The sequence below is a fragment of the Chelonia mydas genome, chromosome 4 (assembly GCF_015237465.2).
Source record: "Chelonia mydas isolate rCheMyd1 chromosome 4, rCheMyd1.pri.v2, whole genome shotgun sequence".
NCBI classification, from domain to species: Eukaryota; Metazoa; Chordata; order Testudines; family Cheloniidae; genus Chelonia; species Chelonia mydas.
The window spans coordinates 134,632,950-134,658,879 of NC_057852.1; the positions used below are offsets into that span (position 1 = coordinate 134,632,950).

The 25,930-nt window shown below is 46.7% G+C and overlaps 1 protein-coding gene across 2 annotated transcripts; it reads right to left on the reverse strand.

The window, feature by feature from the left end:
• Positions 1 to 625: 625 nt before the first annotated feature.
• LOC102932460 (5-hydroxytryptamine receptor 7) lies at positions 626 to 20,266 on the reverse strand. 2 transcript variants are annotated; one of them, XM_037898351.2, is made up of 3 exons: positions 19,980 to 20,266; positions 18,334 to 18,905; positions 626 to 4,124 (listed from the first exon to the last, which is right to left on the reverse strand). In XM_037898351.2, the coding sequence occupies exons 2-3, from the start codon at positions 18,840 to 18,842 to the stop codon at positions 3,353 to 3,355; spliced, it is 1,281 nt and encodes a 426-aa protein (XP_037754279.1). In that variant the 5' UTR covers positions 18,843 to 18,905; positions 19,980 to 20,266; the 3' UTR covers positions 626 to 3,352. The 2 variants fall into 2 exon arrangements, with proteins under 2 accessions (XP_037754279.1, XP_043400850.1); XM_043544915.1 differs by lacking the exon at positions 19,980 to 20,266 and adding an exon at positions 19,297 to 19,439.
• Between the last annotated feature and the right edge of the window lie 5,664 nt (positions 20,267 to 25,930).

The following is a 25,930-nucleotide window of genomic DNA, read 5'->3' on the forward strand; positions in this document are numbered from 1 at the left end:
CCAGATGAGGCCTCACCAATGTTGAATAGAGGGGAACAATCACGTCCCTCGATCTGCTGGCTCTTGTCCAATATCATGAGCTCTATGGGGCAGGGACCATCCGTTCTGGGTTTGTACCACCCCTAGCCCAACTGGGTCCTGATACATGACTAAGTGCTATCATAATAAAAATAATTAATAATAACGGACTCTGTGTTAAAATTGTTGCATCACTTCACTGGCTGGCGGGGTCATCTCCAGGGTAAGATGTAAAACCAAGGACCTGAATATTTATGATCACTGAAAATTCCATTACTCTTTTTATTTTCTCCCAGAATTGGCATGTCACTGATATTGCAACCGATTCCCATTTGGGCATTCACAGCCCACTCTGCCTCTCTAAAATCCCTCGTGTCCGAGAAACAATGGCATGAAACGGGTAGTGCTGGGAAGAGATATGAAGGGAATACCTCCCACTCCTGTTAGCGTGGAGACCATGTTAACCTCCAGCCTAATGAATTCTTGCTCTGTCTCTCTCTGGAAGAAACATAGGGAAGTTTTCAGAGATGTTTTGTAAGGCAAGGAAAATACAACGTGTGGAAAAGATTCAGGAGGAAAGAAGCAGAACAGAAAACAACCGTCCGTTACATCACATTTATTTTTCTATTCGGAGTCTGCTGCCAAATTATAGCATTGGGCGTGTGTGGATTGTACTGTCCTTGCCTGGATGAGATTGTAAAACCTCGGAGTGAGGCTGTGTTTTTACCCATCCACACATTCTAAGCCAAGCATGCAGTTGAGCTGAGGGCCTGGCCACACCCGCTTATTATACTATACACCCTACTGTACCATGAAACACCACTGGACATCCCAGCCAGCACATCTGCATAACAGTCAAGATGATGTACCATGTGGCTCTAGAATGAAAGAGGATCCCTTGTCTTTTTAAAGCCCTAGAACACGCACATCAGAGCTGGATCTTGGCCTTACTTTGGTGCCCATCATAGGGGGACTTGCACATCTTCGATCAGCAAGTCATCTCGGTAGCTATTTCATGTACGAATCTTGAGAGTGAACTGCTGGAAGGAAGGAGTAAAACACGTAAGGATGCATGGGGGGCAGGGGAGCAAGAAGATAAGCGGGCCAAACTGTGGAGTGTGGTTGCTGAGCAGAGAGCACAATACATTGGATGTTAAAAGAAACTCACACGTGTAACTAATTCGCCACCTGCCTGTGAATAGCCACATGGCTTCATTTGTATATTGTGTCTCCTCTGCCCTTCATCCACCTTTGCCACTGTGGACTGTACGCTCTTGAGGAAGGGACTGGGTCTGCTTACATGTCTGGAAAGTGCCTAGCCCATTTTGGGAGCTCCCAACTTCTAAATAATGATCAGCGAATGCTGGAGGCTGGACACGGAATGTGTGGGGCTGGTAATTTGACCTGGTATTGGGGTGGGGTGGGGTGGGGGAGGACTACTTTCCCTTCAAACCCTGCCCCCCCCCCCCCCACACACACTCTGCTTCCCCCCACCCCCCATCAGTGAAAAACTCCCATTGATTTCAATCGGGCCAGGATATCATTCAATGCATTTTGTGGATACTTTCTGAAAAATCCAGCTGTGAACGCCCGTCGTGTTCAGAGCAGATAATGTACTACAACGATCCATCAAGTCCATTGACTATATTTCCCTTGACTTGAGGTTTAACAGCTAGGATGGCAATGAGCCTAAAGGAAACTCATCTTGACTTAGGAGAACTTTTGAGATATTTTCTTTCTCTCAAAGTAATAGGAGGGCCTCTATTTCATACTTCAGTCTTGCCTTTTTGTAGGGCTTAACGAAGGAAATCCCTGGGAAAGAAGAGACCAAAATCCCGGGGAAAGAAGAGACCATGATCCCCCGTGTGTTAGTACAATCTCTTCTTCAGCCTTGGAATCATAGAATATCTGGGTTGGAAGGGACCTCAGGAGGTCATTGAGTCAAAGCAGGACCAATCCCCAATTTTTGCCCCAGATCCCTAAATGGCCCCCTCAAGGATTAAACTCACAACCCTGGGTTTAGCAGGCCAATGCTCAAACCACTGAGCTATCCCACCCCCCCTAAAAGTTTTTCACCCCAGATGGGACACGAACCCACAATCCCTGGCTTAGGAGGCCAGTGCCTTAAGTTTTAAATTCACAAGGGCACCTGATCCAAAGCCCACAGAAATCAGTGGATGTTCTTTCTGTTGACTTCAGTAGGTTTGGGATCAGGGCCAAACAGAGCTATGTCAAAGGGTGGAAAAAATGCACCAAAAGTCTGAATATGTAAAAAAAAAAAAAAAAAAAAAAAAAAATCTAGATAGGGATAAAGAAACTTTGTAAAAGAATGACACCTTGTTCAGTATGGTATTTTTCACGTTTTCTGTACATTATGGTGCATCACTGTAAAGCAGTCAGTGAAATAATACATTTTTGTCTCTTGTCAACCAAAGCGTGCTTTTATGTACTGCCTTGATTAATCAATTAGCCACAAAATTAGGAAAGCACATCACTAGGCTGTGAATGAACTATATAATATATCCCAGTAAATACAGCAGTCTTTACTTGCTCCTCACTTCTCTGATATAAATAGGCCGTTAAACAAGGTTTTGCACTGTTATTTTTAAGCATGCCACTTTCAGGTACTGTAACACAAGGGCTTGCGGAAAGAGGGTCATTGGCATCGTTCCCTGCCATGCAAACTTAGAACTGGCTTGAGAGTGTACAATGGAACCAAATCAGTTGCAACAGTTTATAAGCAGGGATGCAAAGTGTAGGGCTTACAATGTGTTCCATTGACATCTATAACGCTGCTTTCCTGTTTGCTACGGAAATGCAGCCGATGAGATTATCCAAGAATAGCACATAGTGCTTTCCCCCTCCACAGATCTCAAAGCCTTTTGCAAAGGTGAGTGGTATTCCTGTTTTTACAGATTGGGAAACGGAGGCACGGAGCTATAAATGACTGGCCCAAGGTCACACTGTCAGTCAGTGGCAGAGCTTGGAAGAGAACCCAGGAGATCCTGACTTGCCTTCTCATGCACCACACATTGGCGTGAACTGCTGTCTCCATGGGCTGCATCCTCCTATCAAAGAGGAAAAAGGAAGGGCTATGATTTCTTCTGCTGTAGGTGTGGCCCTTGGCTACTCAAACTTGAACACCTCTTGGGTGACAAGCACTTGTGCAATTTTGGCGATGGTTAACTCTGGCAGAGGAACAATGCACATATTTGCCAAGCCGGATAGGCAATCAAAAAGGGAACCCTGCAACAGGCTAGATGGACAAGCAGGAGTTCTTTAATTAGGCACTCAGCGCTTGCAGTAGGCTAAGGAACGTGACCTTCCTGGAGATTTACAAGATGCCCTCATGTCTCTCTGTGACTTTCAAGGCCTCATGCATGCTGGCTGCAGACAGCCTCCTGTTGATGTTCCTGTACCTGCACCGCAGAAGGTTCCAAAAAGTAGTCCTTAGATCGCGGTTGAAGAAAGCATAGATCAAGGGGTTGATCAGGGAGTTGGTGTAACCCAGCCACAGCAGGGTCCTCTCCAGCCGCAGGGGCATGCAGCTGCACTGGATACCACAAATGAAAGGCCGGGCCGTGGACATCAGGAAGAAGGGAAACCAGCAAAAGGTAAAGGCCCCCACGATAATGCCGAGGGTTCTCGCTGCTTTCTGCTCCCTTTTGAAGATGGAAATGTTCTTTCGATCTTGCCGGAGCAGTTTGGACAAGGTGGCGCACTCCTCCACCGCCTTGCTGCGCTTGGAGCTGTGATGGCCTCGGACGCTGACGTCCATGCAGTACACCCCCTCCTTCTCCTGGTGTCTGGGGAAGTTCATGAACCGGTGTTTCTCTGCACTGACCTTGGCGGCTTTGTAGATCCGGCTGTACATGACAAGCATGACTGTCATGGGGATATAGAAGGCTACCCCAGTGGAGTAGACGGTGTATCCAAAGTCCTGGCTGATGAGGCAGACCCTTTCAACGTTGACGTTCTTGGCCCAGCCAAACAGCGGAGGAAGAGTTATGGAGGCAGAAAGAAGCCAAACTATGAACACCATCTTGGCCATTAGTTTCCCGTTTTGTCTCACAGGGTATGTCAGCGGCCGTGTGATCCCCAAGTACCTGCAAAACAGTTTCAAAGCTGGTCAGGTTTGTTTTTCGGTTCACAAGAAGGTAAAGGTTGTCAAACGTATAGAATATCAGGGTTGGAAGGGAACTCAGGAGGTCATCTAGTCCAACCCCCTGCTCAAAGCAGGACCAATCCCTAGTTTTTGCCCCAGATCCCTAAATGGCCCCCTCAAGGATTGAACTCACAACCCTGGGTATAGCAGGCCAATGCTCAAACCACTGAGCTATCCCTCCCCCCACAAGAAGGTGGTTTTTCACCCCAGGTGGGACTTGAACCCACAATCTCTGGCTTAGGAAGCCAATGCCTTATCCATTGGGCAGAAATGCTATTGGTAAGTGTCACCTCAGTCATAACGAGAATTGGTTGGAAAATGTTTTTTTGCTCCCCATGGTATATTTTGCCCCAAAAGGAAAATTATTTCATGTTTGTTGAGATTTTCCATGCAAAACTCCAGCTCTGTGGTGAAAAAAAATCAAAATATTTCAGCCCAAATCCAAAATGTCCGTTCAGAAATGCCAGTGCAATATCTCATGGGAGTTGTAGTTTGGGTGCCTCATGCGTTCACCTCTCCTCTATAGGCCAGGCTCCCTAGATGGACTACACTTGCTATCATTCACCACAGTATTCCCTCGTACAGAGCCACCATGATGTACCATAGGAATCCCATTGACAAAATGAATCCGATTTCTCACTCAGCTGGAAATCAAGACTTACTTTGTGAAAAATTTCATGTAATCAAAAACCCAATTTTCCATTGAACATTTTTTCATGGAAAATTTTCAACCAGCTCTAGTCACAGCAATTCAGACCATCTCATCACCCCAGCAGGCAAAAACCCAAGTCAAAAATGACTAGAAAGTCATCAGACTCAGGGCCAAATTCTGCTCTCCATTACACCAGTGTAAATCAGGAATAATCCCAAGCGAAGTCAACGGCATTGCACCCATGTGTCACGGAGAGCAGAATTCAGCACTCAGGCTTTGCCTAACCCACAGTGGAAGAGATCTCCAGAGCTAAGATCCCTCCAGGCCCGCAAAGTTCAAATCTACAGACTATTGGCAAAAGCGCCCCAGCTGTCCTCAACTTTCAACACAGTGCAGAGGTGGGGCGTGGCAGGCCCACATCTGGCAAGTGAATGTAACAGAGTCTAAGCAGGTGAAATTTACATGCCAAGGGACTGGAAGAAAGAGGTGGGCCAGAACATGCTACTAATAGGATGTTGCATCTGATGAAGTGAGCTGTAGCTCACGAAAGCTTATGCTCAAATAAATTGGTTAGTCTCTAAGGTGCCACAAGTACTCCTTTTCTTTTTGAGAATACAGACTAACATGGCTGTTACTCTGAAACCTGTCAGGATGGTGAAAGAAAGTGCAGGATTAAATAGCCTTTCCTACCTTTGGGCTGGTCTACACTATGTGGGGGGGATCAATCTAAGTTATGAAACTTCAGCTACGTGAATAACGTAGCTGAAATTGACATACTTAGATCTACTTACTGCGGTGTGTCAATGGGATTCCCCTTGCGCTTCTCATTGAGGTGGAGTACCGGAGTCGGCGCTAGAGCGATCAGCTGTCGATTTATCGTGTCTATACTAGACACGATAAAACAACCCCCGCTGGATCAATTGCTGCCCATCGATCTGGCCAGTAGTGTAGACAAGCCCTTTATTTTACACCTTCTTTTGGCTCCTGCCCCCCACATACTTATTTGAAACATCTACCACCTAACCATTCACCTCTCAACTTAGCCTGCATTCTCTAAGGAACCAAAACACGTAGAGATTCTATGGATCTATGTCAACATCTTAAATTGTGCCCAGAAACACAATTGAAGCAAGAGCACGCTGCAGAGAACTGGTGCTATACGCATCAAGCAAGCCAATGCTTGCTGGCTAATCAGGCAACTATGTTCTAGGCGACAGGGAGCTTCCAAGTGGTATCCCCATGTGAGTCATATTCTAGAAGTTCCAACTGGGAGCTCCCAACGGCCTGGGTAATTGATGAATTCATAGGTTTTAAGGGCTGAAGGGACCATAATTATTATCTAGTCTGACCCTCTTGCATAACACAGGCTGCTGGCCTCACCGAATAATTTCTGCATCAAGCCCGTAACTTCTGTTGGAGCTATAGCAGATTTTTTAGAAAGACATCCAGTTTTGACTTAAAGATGTCAAGTGATGGAGAACCTACCACATCCCCAGGTATGTTGTCCCAGCGGATAATTACCCATCACGTTAAAAATGTGAATCTTATTTCTAGCCTGTATTTATCTAACTTCAGCTTCCAGCCACTGCCTCTTATTATGGCCTTTTTCTGTTCGATTAAAGATCTATCGGCTGTCAGACGTCTCTTCGCCGTGTACATATTCGTAGACCGAGATGAGGTCACCTCCTCTTTGATACACTAAATTAACAAAAGGAGTGCCATCTATCATGGCAAACTCTCCGCCCGAGGGGAAAAGCCGTCACTAGAGCAAGACAAAACAATTTCACTGAAAAGATTTTTCAATGAAAAATGTTTTTTCCCACCGAAAGGAAAATGTCTGCAAAGAATTTTCACATTGGGTGAAATTTTAGGGGGTTTTGACTGCAAGATTTGAAACAATTTTTGTTGTTGTTGTTCATAAAGTTTGTGGGGTTTCACATTTCTTCCTTTTCCAGTGCAGCACAGAAATAAAAAAGGGGGGGGGGGAAGGAGTGATAGAACATGGGGAAAAAAGAAACCCTCCCCGAAGAAAACCTTTTAAATAAACCCAAAAGTCCACAAAGAACATTTTCAACCCAAAATGAAAGTGTTCATTTCTTTGGAATTTTTTCTTGAGAATGGAATTATTTTTTCAGCCAGCAGTAGTCACAACCACCTAGCAAAATGCAGACACCCACCACTACCTGAGAATCTGGAAGATCTAGCAAGAGACTTACTGAGAACCGGTGAGCACGACCCGTCAACAGAAGTATCATTGTAACCACTGGCATCACCTCCACCTAGTCTGTGCTGAGCTTCAGCCTGTTTGCGACCCTCCATTCCCCTCTCCCAGGCCAGGTCTACTCTAAAAAGTTAGGTTGACCCAGCTACATCACTCAGGGGTGTGGATTTTTCACACCCCTGAACGATGCAGTTAACCCTCAGTGTAGACAGCTACCACCTCTCACGGAGGTGACCTAACTACAGCGATGGGAGAACACCTCATGGTAGTGAGTGGCTATATGGATTCGCTGTAGCAGTGCAGCTGCAGCCCTGCTGCAGTTTAAGTGTAGACACAGCCCCAGCGAGGTTCTGGGAAAGCAGAGCTCTTTGTCTCTGACTGAAGAGAGATGCAGAGCTGAGTGCTATTAGCATGCTGATGGCACCACAGCCCATAACTCCCTCAGACAAAGAGCCGTCTTGGCTGGAGAGTGGGTGAGCCATACTCAAAGACTTCCCCCGACTTCCCCCGTGACCCTTCACTGAAGGGAAGGAACAGAGCCAGCTCCAGGAGAGAGGGGGAGAAAGATGATGTAGTGTCATCATATGATGATGAGAACACTCTTTCCATTTCACTAGTATCTCAGGAAGATGTTAAATAGAAGCTACTAAAGCTAGACATTTTCAAACCAGCAGGACTGGATAACTTACATCCAAGAGTTCTAAAAGAGCTGGCTAAGGAGCTTGCTGGCTCATTAATGTTGATTTTAATTAAGTCTTGGAACAGTGGGAAAGTTGCAGAAGACTGGAAGAAAGCTAGCTAATGTTATGCCAATATTTTAAAAGGGTAAATGGGGTGACTCCGGTAATTAAAGGCCTGTCAGTCTGACATTGATCCCAGGCAAGATAATGGAGCAGCTGTTACTGGACTTGATTAATAAAGAATTAAAGGAGAGTAATTTAATTAAGGACAATAAACATGAGTTTATGGACAATAGCTCCTGTCAAACTAACATATCTTTTTCTGATGAGATTACAAATTGGGTAGATAAAGGTAATAGTGTTGATGTTATGTATTTAAAGCATTTGACTTGATACCACATGACATTTTGATTAAAAAATTAGAAAAAACATAAAATTAATATGGCACATATTAAATGGATTAAAAACTGGCTAACTGATAGATCTCAAGATGTAATTTTAAATGGGGAACCATCAAGTAGGTGTATTTCTAGTAGGGTCCCACAGGGATCGGTTCTTGCCTCTATGCTATTTAACATTTTGATAAGTGACCTGTAAGAAAACTAAATAATCACTGATAAAGTTTATAGACGGCACAAAAATTGGAGATTGGTAAATAATGAAGAGGACAAATCTCTAATGCAGAGTGATCAATAAGTGTTTTAATATGGCTAAATGTAAACGTATAGATCCAGGAACAAAAATATAGGCCATACTTACAGGACGAGGGACTCTATCCTGGGAAACAGTGACTTTGAAAAAGATTTGGAAGGTCATGATGGGTAATCAGCTGAACATAAGCTGTGGTCAGAAAGGTGAATGAAATCCTTGAGTGCATAAATAGGGCAATCTCAAATAGGAGTAGAGAGGTTCTTTTGCCTCTGTATTTGGTGACGGCTCCTAGAATACTCTATCTAATTGTACTGCCCACAATTCAAAAAGGATGTTGATGCATTGGAGAGGGTTCAGAGAAGAGCCACAAGAACGATTAAAGGTTTAGAAGACCTGCCTTATGGTCATAGACTCAAGGAGCTCAACCTATATAGCTTAACAAAGAGAGGGTTAAGGAGTGACTTGATTACAGTCTATAAACACCTATGTGGGGAACAAATATTTAATAAAGACCTCTTAAATCTAGCAGAGAAAGGCATAACATGATCCAACGGCTGGCAGTTGAAGCTAGACATGTTCAGACTGGAAATAAGGTGTAAATTTTTAACAGTGAGAGTAATTAACCACTGGAATAATTTATCACACTTGTGGTGGATTATCCATCACTGACAATTTTTAAATCAAGATAGAGTGTTTTTCTAATATCTCTGCTCTGGGAATTATTCTGGGTAAGATCTATGGCTTTTGTTATACAGGTCTGACCAGACAATCACAATGGTCCTTTCTGGCCTTTGGGTCTATGAATCCACCGACACCTGTCTCTCAGGTATTGTCTAAGCAGCAGGCTTCTCCTGAAATGATTGCCTTTTCCGAGTTACTGTTTAGACTGCATTCATCAGGTCGATAGCAATCTGCATAACAATGGGGTGCAATAATCAGCATCTTCAGGCAAAACAGAAGCCTTTGTTGCCCGTCCTGTTTTTCTCTCACTCACTTAAATGCCTATAAATAAAATAAAACAAAGACCTGCCACTGATTCTTATTGATGATGATGCACTTCTAGGCACTATGGTTCCAAACACCGCAAAGAGCTCTCCAGCCTAGATGAACTATGGGCCCAGCTATGTTTAGGATATGAACACACCTCCGCTTGAGGGAAAAGTATACTGGGGACATATTATCTGCTACAGCCAGCTTCCATTGGGTGCAACAGAGCGGAGGGGCTGATTACAGCTTCCTGATTTGTGGCCTGGGGCTGCTCTAACTTGTGCATCTGAGTGCAGTCGCCTAAGGACAATAAGCCAGCTGGGGATGACTGGGAGTGCATTGTGGTTCATCCACGCCCCTTTCTCCAGCTGCCCCTTACATTCTGCTGGAACAAGGGGCTAGGGGAGGGTGGCACAGGAGTTGGCTCAGTGCCTGCTGCGGACTCATCCATGCCACAAGTATGTCCAGAAGGGCACATGGAGTGGCTTCCACACCCTATCACTGTCTGAGTCAGGCCAAGGGAGTGGATCAGAGCACAGAATCTGCCACTAGTTGTCATCTAAGAGACAGCACAATTGCAACGCCAGTGCCTCCTAACACCAGGATGAAGGGCGTGGCTCAGCACTCTGGCAGGCCTGATGCACTCAGAGATCTAATGCACGTGGTCATCCTCAAGAACGGTCATGTCCAGCTGTTGGTTATCAACAGCCAAGATTTTCCAGTAGCAACTAGCATTTTTGGGGTGCCCAACTTAAGATGCTTTACAGGGGTGCTATGCATCCAGCTCTGAAATCTCAACTCAGGCACCCAAATCACTAGTCGCTTCTGAAAATCTAGGCCAATAGCTTCTTAAACCTTATGAAACTCATTGAGTTTCTTTAGAAGCAGACACATTTCGGATTCATTTAAAACCCCCTAAAAAGTGGAAGTTACACATTAACCGGTGTGAAGACAGCTGTAACCATAAGCACATAAGAACGGCCACACTGGGTCAGACCAAAGGTCCATCTAGCCCAGTATCCTGTCTTCCGACAGTGGCCAGTGCCAGGTGCCCCAGAGGGAATGAAGAGAACAGGTAATCATCAAGTGATCCATCCCCTGTCACCCATTCCCAACTTCTGGCAAAAACGCTAAAAGACAGGCAGTAGTTGTATTTCGTTTGCGAGTTACTAGAAGTAGCTTCTAGATCAGATGCAGCAACCTGTCTCGTGCTGTCTCCACCAGAGAAAATGGATACTTGAACACCAAGGGCTTTATTTACTGCTTTTGTAAAATGGGGAAAACATAATAAAAATCGGTCAGTTTTTACAAGTAGCAGAGATATTTTGCTGGGTTCTCCACACCCATTACCTCAGAGAAGGTGCAGTCTAAAAGCAGCCGTGCCGCTTTGTTTTCTGATTACATTTGTCAGTTAATGAGCAACACGGTTGCCTGGTGCAGTGGCCCACTTGCTGTCTGGGCTAGTTGCAGGGGAACACTTATACAGAGCAGATCATGTGACCACTTTTTTGACTGTTTATTTAGTGTCGACATCTGAAATCCCAATGATACTAGAGCAGTGTGGTCTAGTGCAGAGGTTCTCAAACTGTGGTCCACGGACCACTCCATTCAGGTGGTCCGCGGATAGTTCCCTTGAAGGTGCGCACCTGGGCGGCCGCGCATGAGACAGTGAAGGGCCACCCGCCTAATTAGTGGAGCCACTAATTAGGTGCCTGGACCCTGTAGAAGACGCACGTGTGAGGTGAGGTGGTGGGCTTGGGGGGGAATAGGGGGTTGGTGGGAGGGGGCAGGGGGATGAGAAGAGGGGGTGGGGGGAATTTGGGATGTGCAGGGCTGCGGCGGCCAGAGAAAGAGGTGACTTTCCCCAGCGCCAGGGCTGAGGCTGCCAGGGAGACACCCCCCTCCTTCCCAGCCCCAGCTCGGGGGCTGCCGTGGAGGGACGGAGAGGACACATCCATCGCATTCGAAAGGTAAAACTACTGATATGAAAATATGAGTTGTGTGCTTTTATTTGTAGAACAAAAAAAGTTAATAATTATTAAGGTTTTTTCTATATGGCACTTTCATCCAAAGCGCTTTACAATAGTGAGTTAATGGCACAAACAACATTTGGAAAGATCATTAAGTGGTCCACCGAGACCCTCAGCAATTTTCAAGTGGTCCGCGGGAAAAAAAAAAGTTTGAGAACCACTGGTCTAGTGGCTAGTATGCTGAACTGGGAGTCAAAAGACTAGGGTTCTAATCCCAGCTCTACCATTAGCCTGCTGGGTGACCTTGAGCAAACCACTTCCCTGCCGTGCCTTAGTTTCCCCTTCTTCTATCCCTTGAGCCCCAGGTAACCTTAACTTTAGGTAGGTCTCCACTTACGGCGGTGTGCAGAGTACGAGCCGTGGATGTCCAGCTCGCATGGGGCTAAATACCACTGTAGACAGCGAGGCACTGCTTAGGCGAGCAGAACATAGACACGCCTGAACGTACATTCTCTACCCACCTCTCTACAAGCCCAAGCAGCACTTCTGCACTGGTATTTTTAGCCACGTAGTGTCCCAGTGCCAGAGCCTTTCCCTGCCGTGTGTAGCTACACGTACCCTCCGCGCCACCACAAGGGTGGACAAGGCCTAGAGGTGTTACTACCCATGCAGCCTATAATATACACATAATGGATGTATGCTGAGGAAAACCCAGACATATTCAAGATCGTCGTCGATGCCGTTACATATATACCATGAGCCTGTAAGCCTTGCAGGGGATTTCAACACTTTGAAATGAGGGTCAGAACAAGGCCTAGGCACCATTTAAAGTGGTGCATAGCGGTGGATAGCACTCATCACACATGCCTTGGCTGAGTCTCTGCACAGGAGGGAATTTCACACTCAGTCCTTAGTGTCCCAACATGTCTGGCTCATATTGTTGCTGGCCAATAAAAGGGGCAATTTCCCGCCCCCCAAAAAATCTATTTCTTTCCTTTAATAAAAGTCGATATCATTCCAAAGGCTTAAGTAGTAACGTGATGCAGGCAACACAGGCTACCAAAGGAAAAGCCGTTGAGTATTTAAAGTAAAAGCCCTTTGTATTTATTACTAGTGCATGCTGTGAGGGCGCTGGGTCTCAAACTCCAGAGCTAAAGTTGAAATCAGAGCTCCATTAAGGGTCTTATTTTGTAAAAATCCACCTTGTCTATTTCAGAAACAGACTAGATTTTGCCCTACAAAACATACTTTGGAATTCTTTCAACATATGCATCACTGATTCCATAGTCTGTGATATACATGTATTAGTGATGTATATGTGGAAACTATTTGTAAATGTTTGGGTCAGAGTTAAGGTTAAGTATCCTTTATATTACAGCCACTTAATATTTAACTAAGGATTTAAAGCTATTTAAAAGACCAGGTCATCCCCCCGTCGACTGAACATACAGAGAAACAAATTTCTAAAGTTTCATTTTTGCAGGTACTTATATGGCCTCTATTACCATATTATATCTGGGCACCTCATAGACATTAATGTTTCATCCTCCCAGCACTCTGATAGATAGGGAAGTGATGCTAATTCTCGTATAGATGGGGAAACGGAGGCACTGAGGGCTTGTCTACACTACCGCCCGGGGTCGATCTAAGATATGCAACTTCAGCTACATGAATAGCGTCGCTGAAGTTGTCGTACATAGATCTACTTACCACGGTGTCTTCACTGCGGTAAGTCAACAGCTGACACTCTCCCGTCGACTCCTCTTGCGCTCCTTGTTCTGGTGGAGTACCGGAGTCGACGGGAGAGCGCTCAGCAGTCGATTTATCGCATCCATACTAGACATGATAAATTGACCCCCGCTGGATCGATTGCTGCCCACTGATCCAGTGACTAGCGTAGACAAGTCCTTTGTGATTAAAGTGACTTGCCCCAGGTCATACAGGGCAGTGAATTGAACCCCAGGCTAGCTCTTTCACAAGACCCCCTTGCCTCCCAGGGAGAAGGCTTGCTCAGCACAGGGCTGGCTGGGGTGCGAAAGCCCATGACTTTTTAGTAAAAATAGCCTAAAAGTCATAGGTACTGTCCTGGAAATCACGACCACAAAAAAATCCTCTCTTAATTACTAACATTATTAGGCTGCTGTTTCTGGGGGGATGCAGATACATGTTGAAATTAGCAAGGCGGTTCTGAGCCATTACTGGGAAATAGACAGATTGCCACTCAGTTGGCTCCAGATGTTCTGAATTTATTTAATAACTACAGAGGCCCACCTGGAGAAAGGGATACGCTGAACTCTGAGAGGAGTGATCGCTGGGGGAGAAGTCAGAGGGAATCCCGGGAAGCAGCTGTTTCAGATGTCAGTGCTCTCAGGGGTTTTCTTTTCACAAGAGACTGATGCCTGGCTCCAGTATAATTGAGTCTGAGTTCAATGGGAATCGCCGGAGACCACGAAAGGCTGGGAAATAGGTTTGTTTTTTCTCCCCACCATGAACATTTTTGAAAAACAAAACACAACAAAAATACTTTTGTAAAAAAAAAAAAAAATTTTTTTTTCCAAGTTGTTGTCTCAGATCCCCAAAAACCAAAACTCTTTTGTGTTTTTTTTTGGCAACCAAAACATTTGCAGGTTATTGGGATTTGTGATGACCTCACCCACTCCCAAAATTTCATGGAAATAGACATTTCCTGTGGAAAAGTCTGTTTTGATGAAAAAACCATATTCCATTAAAAAAAAATTCAGGACAGAAATTTCCATCAGCTGCACCAAAGAAGATTTTTTTTTAAAGGTACGCATTAGTAATCAGTAATACCACTCTATATTTTTATAGCACCTTCCATCCTGAAGGATCTGAAAGTCCTTTACACATTTTTGTTAGCTTATATGTACCAGTTAAATGCAGCCACCTCTTTGGAGGAGCGGGGCCCCATCATGAAAAGCAGCATAGACCTAGTTAGTGAACAAGAGAGCTCCAGGAGAAGCCAGAACACAAGAGAGAAATCAGATGGGTCCCAGTGGAATGTGATCCACTGAAGGCACCTCCTCTTCATTGCTAATGAAATAGTCTGTAAAGAGAAGACAACCTACAGACGAAGGAGGCTGCCAAAGGAATTGCTGACCATTTCCCCAGGAGCTAGAGTACCCTAATTGAGCAGTGCCTGGAAACCAAGCCACTAGGATATAAGCCTTCAATGGTATGTGATTGAGCACCTGGCACAGTTATTGTCAACTAAAGGCACTCAAAGATAGAAGTCAGAGCCAGCGGTACTCAGTGATACAGTACACCAGCACCTCCCCAAAGTTGCTAACTTATTCTTCAGAATCTCAGCTGTCATCTAAAGCAAAAAGGAAGTCTCTAGCTGTTATGGTTGAAAAGAAACACTTGGTTCTCATTTGAAAGGCTAAGTGATGCAAAAAGTTCTACCTGAGTCTGCAGAGAGCCTGGAGTAATAGACTGGGGAGGTGTGAACTGCCCTATTCATAAGAGGTTAACTTGGAAGCCCAATGACGTAAAAACAGTGCAGGTCTCTGACCCTCCCACTCCTTTCTTACATGAGGGATGAAATAGTTAACACTAAAAAGAAAAGGAGTACTTGTGGCACCTTAGAGACTAACCAATTTATTTGAGCATAAGCTTTCGTGAGCTACAGCTCACTTCATCGGATGCATACTGTGGAAAGTGTAGAAGATCTAAATAGCTTATCTAAAGTGATGTTATTACCAGCAGGAGAGTGGGGTGGGAGGAGGTATTTTTTCATGCTTTGTGTGTATATAAAAAGATCTTCTACACTTTTCACAGTATGCATCCGATGAAGTGAGCTGTAGCTCACGAAAGCTTATACTCAAATAAATTGGTTAGTCTCTAAGGTGCCACAAGTACTCCTTTTCTTTTGCGAATACAGACTAACACAGCTGTTACTCAGAAACCCATAGTTAACACTTCCATCACTCCGCTTCCCAGTTAACCTCTCACAGAGACGGATGGGGCAGGTCACACTTCTCTGAGCCAGATACAGTAAGTGACGTCTCCCTGTGGTGTCACCAGTGGGTGGCATTTGGGAAACACCCACCACGTATCCTCCACACACCATGTATTCCCCCCACCCCCATCTAGAAGGAGCCAAGCCAAAGGAACCAAGCAGAGCCCATAAGCACATTCAAGCCACTCCACCAAGGGGGAGCCCAGGGAGACGCACAATCATCTTGTGAACAGCTGCACTCTCTGAGATGAGCAGCGTTGCGTTTTGGAGACTCACGTCAGCCAAGCTTGGACAAGTTACCAACATCTTCCCTCTCCCATCCAATTCCTGCATGCAGGGGAGGGTTATGAATGAACCTGACAGAGCTATCAAACAGTTATAGGAGCAGTCAGAGGAGAGAAGGAGCATTTGACATGCCCACAGGTGGCTGTTAGTGTGTTCATACATGTATTAAAATTGTGTTTCATGGATACAATGAAATAGACCTCATTACAAACCCCACTGACACATGGACAGTGAGACCCACACCTGTTGTTATACACACCTACAGAAGGCTTGTTCGCAGGACTACAATTCTCTGGTGAGCAGCTCATTCCAGTTATAATTTAAATCCCTGGTGAGCTTTTTTCCCCTTGAATTGCTTCCCAGTTAGTTAGCCCCCCTGCACTTCACTCCATATTTCCCAAATCCAAAGGGATTTACAAATTAGCAGTGACGGAGTGGGGAGTATAGTCGTGAACAGACTGCAATTTAATAGTCCAGATGGGTTGGCTACAAGGTACAGTAGGTCTGATTAAGCATTCAGGAGAGAGAGGCAAGAAAGCTTAGCTCAACTGCAGCATGTGATTGTCACAGCTCTTTACTCAGGTCACCCAGCTGAATTGACTGAAAGCACCCAGGTCAAATCATTGTATAACATCACCCAGTATCTCAGCCTCCAAATCCGCATCCTGCTATTTCTTGTCTTCTACTCTCTTGCTCTAAACACAGCTCCCTAGCTCACAGGCGGGAAAGAGCAATCAAGGCTAAATGAATGATTCATTTCAGTCCATACCAGAAGACTCAGCTGTTGACTTTCGCAGAGTATGAAAGAGAGGATGTATTTGGGAGGGGTGAGGCGAGGAGCAGGAGTGGAGAGAAACGGGTGGGTTAGTTGTTTACACCAACTGATTTTGGCATCAAGAGTTTCTCAATGGATGGATCACAGGCCCTGATGCTGCCCTGCGTTACGACAGCTTTGCGTCATTCATGGCATAGGTAAAGCTTGTTCCCAGTTGCGTAGGCGATGCAGAGCTGCTGCAGCAACTTATATACCGACCTCCCACTCTTCCCCCCCCCCACACCTATGCAGGGAGTAGTTAGGAGAAAGGGACAATAACTAGGGGATTGCTGGTACATAAGAGAACCTAATTGCCAGAATGGCCCCTCAGGGCCACTGGCAACCAATGTAATTTAGAGTAGCCCTGAGGTTGCTCTATTTTACACTGCGGATAGAACTAGCACCTTTCTCCCTCTACACCCGAGCTGTGCTGAGCACTCAGATGCAACTCACAATCTGCTTTATAATCACCATCGCCCAGATCCTGAGCAACAGCTTCCTCATTGACTTCAATGACTGTTGTAGGAGCTCAGCCCCTCTCAGGATTTGGCCCCGTTGCATTTTCTGGGCTTAAATGCTTTCTGGCCAGATTAATACGCATTTCCCTGAAATCCCATGTCTGCTCATATATCAGTGATGAAGGAGGGCAGGCCAAATTCCACACACTCATTGCTTGCTCTGGATTTGTGCCTGCTTACGCCAGCAGTGAGTTTGGCCCAGATGGTTATAATTAATGGGTGCAATCAATTGCAGTTAATTTTAGTAAGAGGTCTGTTCTTTTTCACTTTCACATCTTGAGCTCTATTGCTCCTTGCAACGGTGGCTTAAAAAACCCCCCACCCACATTTTTCAAATTCCAGTCTGTCCACTTTATTTAATGAAAGAGAGAGAGTGTGGGTGTGTTTTAAAGGCAATTCTGTTTCATTTTATCGATCTCTGTTTTAAAGCCGTACTTGCCGATAATCCCTGAAAAGCAGAAATTCATTTGTTCCACTATTGCATTTTATTTTTTCACACACCTGATAAGGATTTTTTTCTTCTTCAATATGGGCTTCTGTATTTTAATGTGCTTCCTTTAATTAATTGGCTTTCTCACACAAAAAACCCCCAACACTTACACACTAAAGCTGGGACTAATGAAGTCTTCAATTTATAAAAGTGGTTTTCTAGTCATTTTATTTTTAATATCAGGGCAGTTTGCTGTGTTAGAAATGCTGAGCAAAACTGGTTAGTCAGGTGCAAAGGTAAATTAGCATGAGCGGCCAGCTAATATTCAAAAAGGCCTTTAGAACATACGTTGTTGCTTATTTGCTCAGTTCAAATGCAGCATCTAGATTTTAAATTAACTTTCTGCTTTTTAACACTGTTCTACACCTGGTTGGACTAGGGCACAGAGGTTAAGTGCATGTGCATTGGAGAGAGGAGGAGGCAGGGGTGCCAGAATGGGGCATGGCCCCATCACTGTTAAAAGTGGGAGGGTTATACCCTCCCACTTTTTACCTGCCATAAGGGCGAGCGACGGGCGTGGGGGCAGGGAGGAGCGATCAGGGGCGGGGTTGTGGGGGGAAGAGGTGGTGTGGGGGTGGGGCCCCAGGGAAGGGGCAGCACGGGGGTGGAGACTCGGGGAGAAGGGGCAGTACGGGAGGTGGGGCCATAGCTGGGGTACCAGTGGCTCCTCCACTTTTAGGGAGCTTCCTGGGAGGAGGCTGGCAGTAGGAGACCTGGGTCCTTTCCTCCACTGACTTCTCTGGAGCAAGTGACTTAGCCTCTCCGTGCCTCAGTTTCCCCAGCTGTAGGATGGAGATGGCAGCATTTACCCACCTTGTGACAGATTCCCAGCCCTTGCAGAACACCCTTCAGCTACGTACTACTGGCTACACACTACATATAGGGGTGCCAGGGCATCCTTACCTGTCCACGCTGATGACACACAAGGTCATGATGGAAGCGGTGCAGCACATGACATCCATGGCGATGAACACATTGCAAAACACCTTCCCAAACAGCCACTCCCCTCCCACCAGATCCGTAATGATCACGAAGGGCATGACCGCAAAGGCGACAGAGAGGTCGGCCGCTGCCAAGGAGATCACCAGGTAGTTCGAGGGCTGCCGGAGCTTCTTGACAATGCACACAGAGATGATGACCAAGGCGTTGCCCGCGATGGTCATTAAGGTGATGATGGAGAGCACTGTCCCAATCACGATTTTCTCAGTGTCCCCATAGAGGAGGATCTCCTCTCCACAGTCTGTAGAGTTGGTTAGGTTGGAGGACAGCAGTTCTGGCTCAACTGGAGCAGAGGGTCCCTCAGTCATGGATGGATCTGGGAGTGACTTCGGCGTGGGATACTCGTGCTCTGTGTTCTCCACAAAGAGAGGACGCTGCTCTAGAAACTGATTGGGGATGACCCTCAGCATCATTCTTTTGGCTCATGGCAAGGAGGAGTGACCCAAATTTTCTCCCACAGCTCTCCCGGGCGACACCTACAAAACACAGCATTTTATTCCACGTGATTTGTTGTTTTTCAATCGCTCCTTTGCCTTTAAATCTGTCACGTTGGCTCGTATTGATTAATGACTTGCAATGGGACTGGGGAGCCCAAGTCACCTCCCCCCCAGCTTTGGAAAAGGTTATCCTCCAGCTAGTCTGCCAGAGGGTGAGTGAACAATGCTAAATTGTTACATTGTTAAAGGCAACCCCCACCTTTTCATGTACTCTGTATCTCTCTCTTCCTACTGTATTTTCCACTCCATGCAGCTGATGAAGTGGGTTTTAGCCCACAAAAGCTTATGGCCAAATAAATTCGTTCATCTCTAAGGTGCCACAAGGACTCCTCGTTGTTAATGCTAAATTAACAACAAATAGAAACCTTACCATTTACTATGCAAAGGCTGCATAACTGTCAACCTCTTATTCCATAGGTCAGTTGATGGCATTCGAATGGATTTCGAAAAGACACTGCAACCAATACACAAGGTGTGGCTTGGGATTTGTGTGTGTGTGTGTGTGTGTGTGAGTGAGACAGAGAGGGAATGAGAATATCTCCTGTAACCATATACACAAATATATTAAAAGTACTATGCACACACACACACACAGTTTAAATCCCATGTGCTACACACACACACACACACACACACACACACACACACAAAGTCCTAGGCGCTTTATGCAACCACACAGCACTTTGCATCAGTTGCAGCGTCTCAGATAAATTGGTTAGTCTCTAAGGTGCCACAAGTCCTCCTTTTCTTTCTGCTCACTTACTGACTTTCCCTCGGTCTCACACAGAGTAACCACCACCCGGGCAGGTTAAACACCACCCTGGCCCTGGCTAACCCTGGGCTGGGGGGGGCGGGGGCTTGGCTTTCGCCGAGCAGGCCGTGAGATCGGTCCCGGGTTCAGGGGGAAGAACTCCTGCCCCCTTACAGTGCCAGCCCCAGCTGATGCTTGCAACCCACCCACCCCCTGCCTGACCCCCGGCTCCCTCCCACCGTCCCCGCAGCTGAGCGGGAGCAGAGGAACCGCGCCCAGCAGAGCCCCCCCCAGCGATTTACCTTTGCAAAGGGAGACTCTGCGCCCTCCTGCCAGGGACATCTTCCAGCCACAGCCAGGTCCCCCCCCGGCTCCTTGCTGAGGCGGGTCCCAGCCTCCCTCCACGGGCAGGACGAGAGGGACCCCGGAGCGCAGCCCCGCCTCCCCTGCGAGCCCCTCCCCGTGCTCTCCAGCCCCCCGGAGAAACCCTCCTGCAGCCTCCCAGCTGCTGCCGGGGCCACGCGCGCCCCAGAGCCAGCCCCAGCTGCGGCCGGTGAGCCGAGGCTACGTGTCAATTTCACGCCCCGGCACATTCTCCCCCCCGCCTCCCCCCGGGCTGGGGTGGTGCCTCGACTCCTCCCCCCTCACACCCCCCCCCTTCCCTCCCAGCCTCTTCTTGGACACCCCAGCAGGGGAAGACTTTTCCCAGGGAGGGGGAATCTTGCACACACACACACACACACACAAAAAATCCCCCTTCTTGCCGGTGCCTTCCCGGGGATCCGAGGCTCTCCTCCCTTTCCCCCTCAGCCCTCCTGAAAGGACGACTAAAAAGCCAAGAAAAGTGCCTTGCTTTGAAACTCCTCGGCAAGAGACGCCTGGAGGGCCTGGATGAGCAGGGGCAATGCGGGTCTGAAGCCAGGGGGCAGCAGGAGAAGGTTTACACAGGGGGGTCCCTGGTCAGCCGGGTTTGCTGGGAGTTTAGCCGAGGCTAGGGAGAGACACAATCATCCCATGAGGATGATGGTATCTAAGGGTGCTTTTTAGCCCCTCCTTGGCCTCTAAGCCTGCAGGGTGCGGGGAGGGGGGGTTGCGAAGAGGAGCAAGGGAACACAAGCAATGGAAATAAGGAATGGCAGCTTCTTTGGCTATTAAAGGAAAAGCTCTTAATAAAAACTGCCCCCCGGGGGAGCACAGTGTGTCTGTTAAGTGAAGCCACTCACAGACATCTCATCAGAAGCAAGGCCAGAGGATCAGAGCATTATCCTGCTGGATAATCCCTGGGCCAGCAAAGGAAGACACAGAAGGGTTTGGGGTTTTTTTGTTTGTTTTTTTAAAAAAAAAAAACAACCCAACACAGCTCCACGAAAAGAGTACACTCATGAACAGTGCGGCTGTATTAGCTGTCCTGTGGGGGAGCATCGCTACTTGGAAGCGACTGCAGATCAAGCAGAAGCCAATATACGTAAATGAAAATAATTTCACGCAGCTCTGATTGACACAGCGGCTCGCTGCTGGTTCAGCTTAAAATCTGTTTGTCCTTTTCTAGGTATGTTTTACTATTTGGCTCTGTGTGTTATGTCATAGTTAAGGCAGTGATTTTGTCACGCAAATTGTTAGTCAACTTCATGGCAGAGGAGTGGGGGGAGGAAAGCCCCCACCTATGGAGGGGCGGACATGCCAGGCCTGAGCGGCGTTGCGACCGAGGTGGTAGGTTGCAATGCTTGGAGCAGGACTCCAGGCCCACGGGAGCTGCCGCTGCAGGGATCACAAACTTTATTAAAATTCACGCTTACCATGAAAATGTGACTTCTGCACCAAAATCCTTTAGGAAGGAAAAATCAAATGCACACCCTAGAACGGGGAATAATTGGGTAGGTGGTTAGTACTGCTAAAGATCTGGAGGTTCCAGTGGACCACGGCTTGAATGAGACTCAACAACGTGATGCAGCTGTGAAAAAGGCTAATAATCTGTGGTTTGTTAACAGGAATATTGTATGGAAGACACAGGAGGTAATTGGCACTGGTGAGGCCACAGCTGGAGTACGGTGTCCAGTTCTGAATGCCGCACTTTAGGAAAGTGGATAAACTGGAGAGAGTCCCGAGGAGAGCAAGAAAAATGATAAAAGGTTTAGAAGACCTGACCTCTGAGGAAAGGTTAAAAAAAACTGGCCCTTGCGAAAAGACCGAGGAGGGACCTGATAACAGTCTTCAGATACAGTGGGGACTGTTATAAAGAGGGCGGGGATCCATCCTTCTCCCTGTCCACTGAAGGTAGGACAAGAAGTAATGGGCTCCATCCGCCACAAGGGAGATTTAGGCTGGATATTAGGAAAAACGTTCCAACGGTAAGGGTAATTAAGCTCTGGAACAGCTTCCAAGGGAGGCTGTGGGATCTCGATCATGGGAAGTGTTTAAGAACAGGCTGGACGAACACCTGTCAGGGATGGTCTAGGTTTACTTGGTTCTGCCACAGCACAGGGGGCTGGACGTGATGACTTCTCAAGGACCCATCCACATTTCGTTGATGATTCTAAAATCGGCACCTTAATGATAATTACAGTAGTGCCCACAGGCCCCATTGTGCTGGGCGCTGTACATACGCCCAGTAAGACATGCTCCCTGCCCCCAACAGCTTACAATTTAAATAGCCAAGGCAGCCGACCTCTGTGAGGGGAATCAGAGGCCCAGAGAAGAGAAGTAACTTGCCCAAGGTCACCCAGCTAGTGAGTGGCAGAGGTGGGAACTGAATACAGCTCTCCTGAATTCCAGACCACTGCTCTGGCCACTGGACCCCACTGCCAAGGCTGGTGGGCAGTAGGGCTTACTGAGCGCTTGAATATTTCTTAGTTATAAAATAATTCTTCTGACTTGAAACCTGCTAATTGTGCAGAGTCTGTGTAGCCAGTTGTTCCTGTCATTGTTACCCTCATAATAATACTTAGCTCTTATACAGCACTTTTCATCAGTTAATCTCAAAGTGCCTCACAAAGGTCATCAGTATCATTATCTCCATTTTACAGATAGGGAAACTGAGGCACAAGGCAGTGAAGTGACTTGCCCCAGATCACCCAGCCGGGCAGCAGAAGAGCCAGGGGTAGAACCCAGTTCTCTTGAGTCTATCCACTTGGCCTCCCTCTCCCATGCCTTCCAAGTCTGTTACACCCAGTCATTACATCTGGTCTTAATTTAGGCTCTGCTCCTGCAATTAGACCCATGTGGACAGACCCGAAGCCCATCTGGAGCCTCGTTGGCCTCCAGGTGGAGTTTAAGGTGTTGCTATTGTTCTGTATATTGTCCTACTGTCCTAAAATAGCCTGGGACCTTCCCACTTGAAAGATGCCCTTCTGCCCCCGCCCCACTACCACAGCGGAGATACCTGAGCTGGAGCTCGCCTGGCACAGAGGAGAGATGGTGGCAGGATTTTGGCTGCGAGAGCCACTCCACTCTGCAATTCATTTTGCACACTGGGCAGAAATAGCCCAACCGCACTGACCTTCATGGTGTGCTGCATAGTCCTTGTGTTTGCACAGTAGGGCTGAGGAGTTGGGGATGGGGTTACCTATAGGAATTTGGAGGTTTTTAATTGTTTGACTGCCAGTGTGCTTGTCCGACGAGGTGGGGGAAGGTGCTGTTGGTTTGGTCCAGTAATGAGAACAGGTGGGAAGGGCATCTAGAGCCTGGGGTGGGTGCTCATTAATGGGTGTCCTTTAAATCTCAACAAGTAGAACAAATGAATCAGTCAAGTGAATAAAGATCGGATTTACCCACCTTCCCTTTTTGTCAGACGTTTCACATGCATTTTGACGGAGTCTGTGATTGCTACCGTACTTAACCACGGGAAGACATCAGTTCACGAGAAATGCAGTTGTAACTTAACTCTTTTTCTGCTTGAACACAGCACCGATGAGCTGTTGCTGGAGTTGATTGCTACCAACGTGAGCTAATGATGGGATTATCTGGGGATCTGCTGCATTTTCCCAGGAAATGAGCCTGATCTTACATTTAGGAGCGTGAGACAGGCAAGGTCATCAGAAGCCCGGACCCCAGCGATCACAGGCAACCCCATCGTATCATTCAGAAACTTGTCAAGCTCCCTCTTAAAACGCCATGGGCCCAGTCCTGCAGTCCATACTCAGACAAGATGCCCATTCACTGCAGTAGGATTCTTGCCCAGTCCAGGGGTGCAGAAAGGGCACTTCTGAACCATAAAGAATCCCACAGCACTTTGCCAACACAACAAACAGATGTGCAAACAATGGACCAAACTGGGTGAAACTCAGGGCATATCTATGCTACCAACATTACAGTGGCAGGACTGCAGCTGTGCCATTGTAGATTGGTTCAGTGTAGACTGTTTGCAGTGATTTGCTACAGCAACAGAAAGGTTTTTTGTCACTGTAGTAAATCCATTCCCCAGAGCGGCGGTAGCTTGGTTAACGGAAGAATTCTTCCATTGACCTACCGGTGTTTATACCGGGCTTAACTCCATTTCTCAGGGGTGTCATTTTTTCTCTCCTGAGCAACGTAGCTAGCTCAAGCTATGTTTTAGGTGCACACCACCTGTAGACCAGGCCTCATGTGCGCTGTAAAAGTATGATCAAAAAGTGGCACTTGACCAGACATGCACCAAGATCCCTTCGTTCGCTGCTGAAGTGGAGCCATGTCCGGGGTGAGGGGAGTGTGTGTGTGAAAACCAGCACATGGCAAAACCACCCAGGGAGTTTAGGACAGAAAGGGAAGACGACTAGCGGGCACTCTTTAAATCAGAGCACTGAGCCTTGAGGCGCCTCTGAGCTATACTCATGCCGTGCAGATGCGAGCAGCATTCACTCTGCACTAGCCAAATGCTTAAAGATCTATCCCAGCATGCACCAGGGTCAGCGTATAAACTCTCTCTTTCTATTTATACCGTGCTCAAAGATAGCATCTGTAGGAGGGAGTCTCTGTTTTAGCTGTACCCCGATCTGCAGGGGGAAGTTCCCTGGGATATTATGAACACCTTATCCTAGTGAAGCTACAGCTGGAAGATATAATTTACCCTGAGGGCCAGGGTACCACCTTTGGTTTTACGGGTCTTGATTCAGCAAGACAAGGTGGGCGAGGTAATAGCTTTTATTGGATCGACTCCTGATGGTGAGAGAAACAGTTTTGTCTCTCTAATATCCTGGGACTAGCCCGGCTACAACTACATTGCAAACAACAATGGCAGGTATCTAATTTTGAGTCAACAAAGCATTTATGCTTGTGCTTAAGTCATAATGACTTTAATGGGACTTCAGGTTAAATATACGCTTACGTGCTTTGCTGAACTGTGCTGAACTGAGGCACTTAGCACTGAACTGGGACGAACCCAAGCACTTGCTGAACTAGGCCACAGAGACTGGCCCATGATACCACACGAGGTTTTTTAAATCTCTCTATTCCCTTCCCTTCCAGTGAAGCTTATTATAGATTTGTTTAGGGTAGACTGTGTGCTGAATGCACAAAATAAAGATGGCCCCTGCTCCAAAGGGGCTACTATCTAAGGGCTTGTCTACACTTCAGCATGAATCCAGAATAAGGTAGGGTGTGAATTTAAAGCTGATTAACTGTTCCTGATTAACGCCACATGTGGACGCTCTTATTCCCAGATCAAGAGTGCCTTATTCCGAATTAGGTTACACCACTGTGGATTAAGCTAGTTCAGAATAAGACGCTCTTATTCTGGAATTACAGCATCCATATATGGAGTCAATCAGGAATAATGCCCCATGCAGACAAGCCCTAAGAGTTAGACAAAGGAAGGATGGACTAGTGGTTAGGGCACTAGTCTAGGGCCTGGGAGACCTCAGTTCATCTCTTTCCACCAGGGTCTTTCTTTGTGACCTTGTACAAATCACTGTGTTGCTCTGTGCCTCAGTTTCCCATCTGTACAAATCTCACAGCGGATGAAGATAAAGTCATCAAAGATTGTGAGGTGCTCAGATACCTTGGTAATGGCCTCCTTAGAAAGACCTAAGAAGGAGAAGACAGGCTCAAGTGGGAAGGCCTAGGGTGGGGTTTCTATTTTTCTTTTTAATGCTGCTGCTTGTGAACACTGCGAAAGAAGTGGGTTTTTTTTTTTTTACAGGGTGCTATTAATTATTATTTCAATTCCAGCAGTGCCCACAATCTGCTAGACACTGTCCACACACAGGACAACCGTCACTGCCCTCGAGGGCTCACAGTCTAAGGAGACAAGGACAAAACATGCAATCAACATACGTCTCCT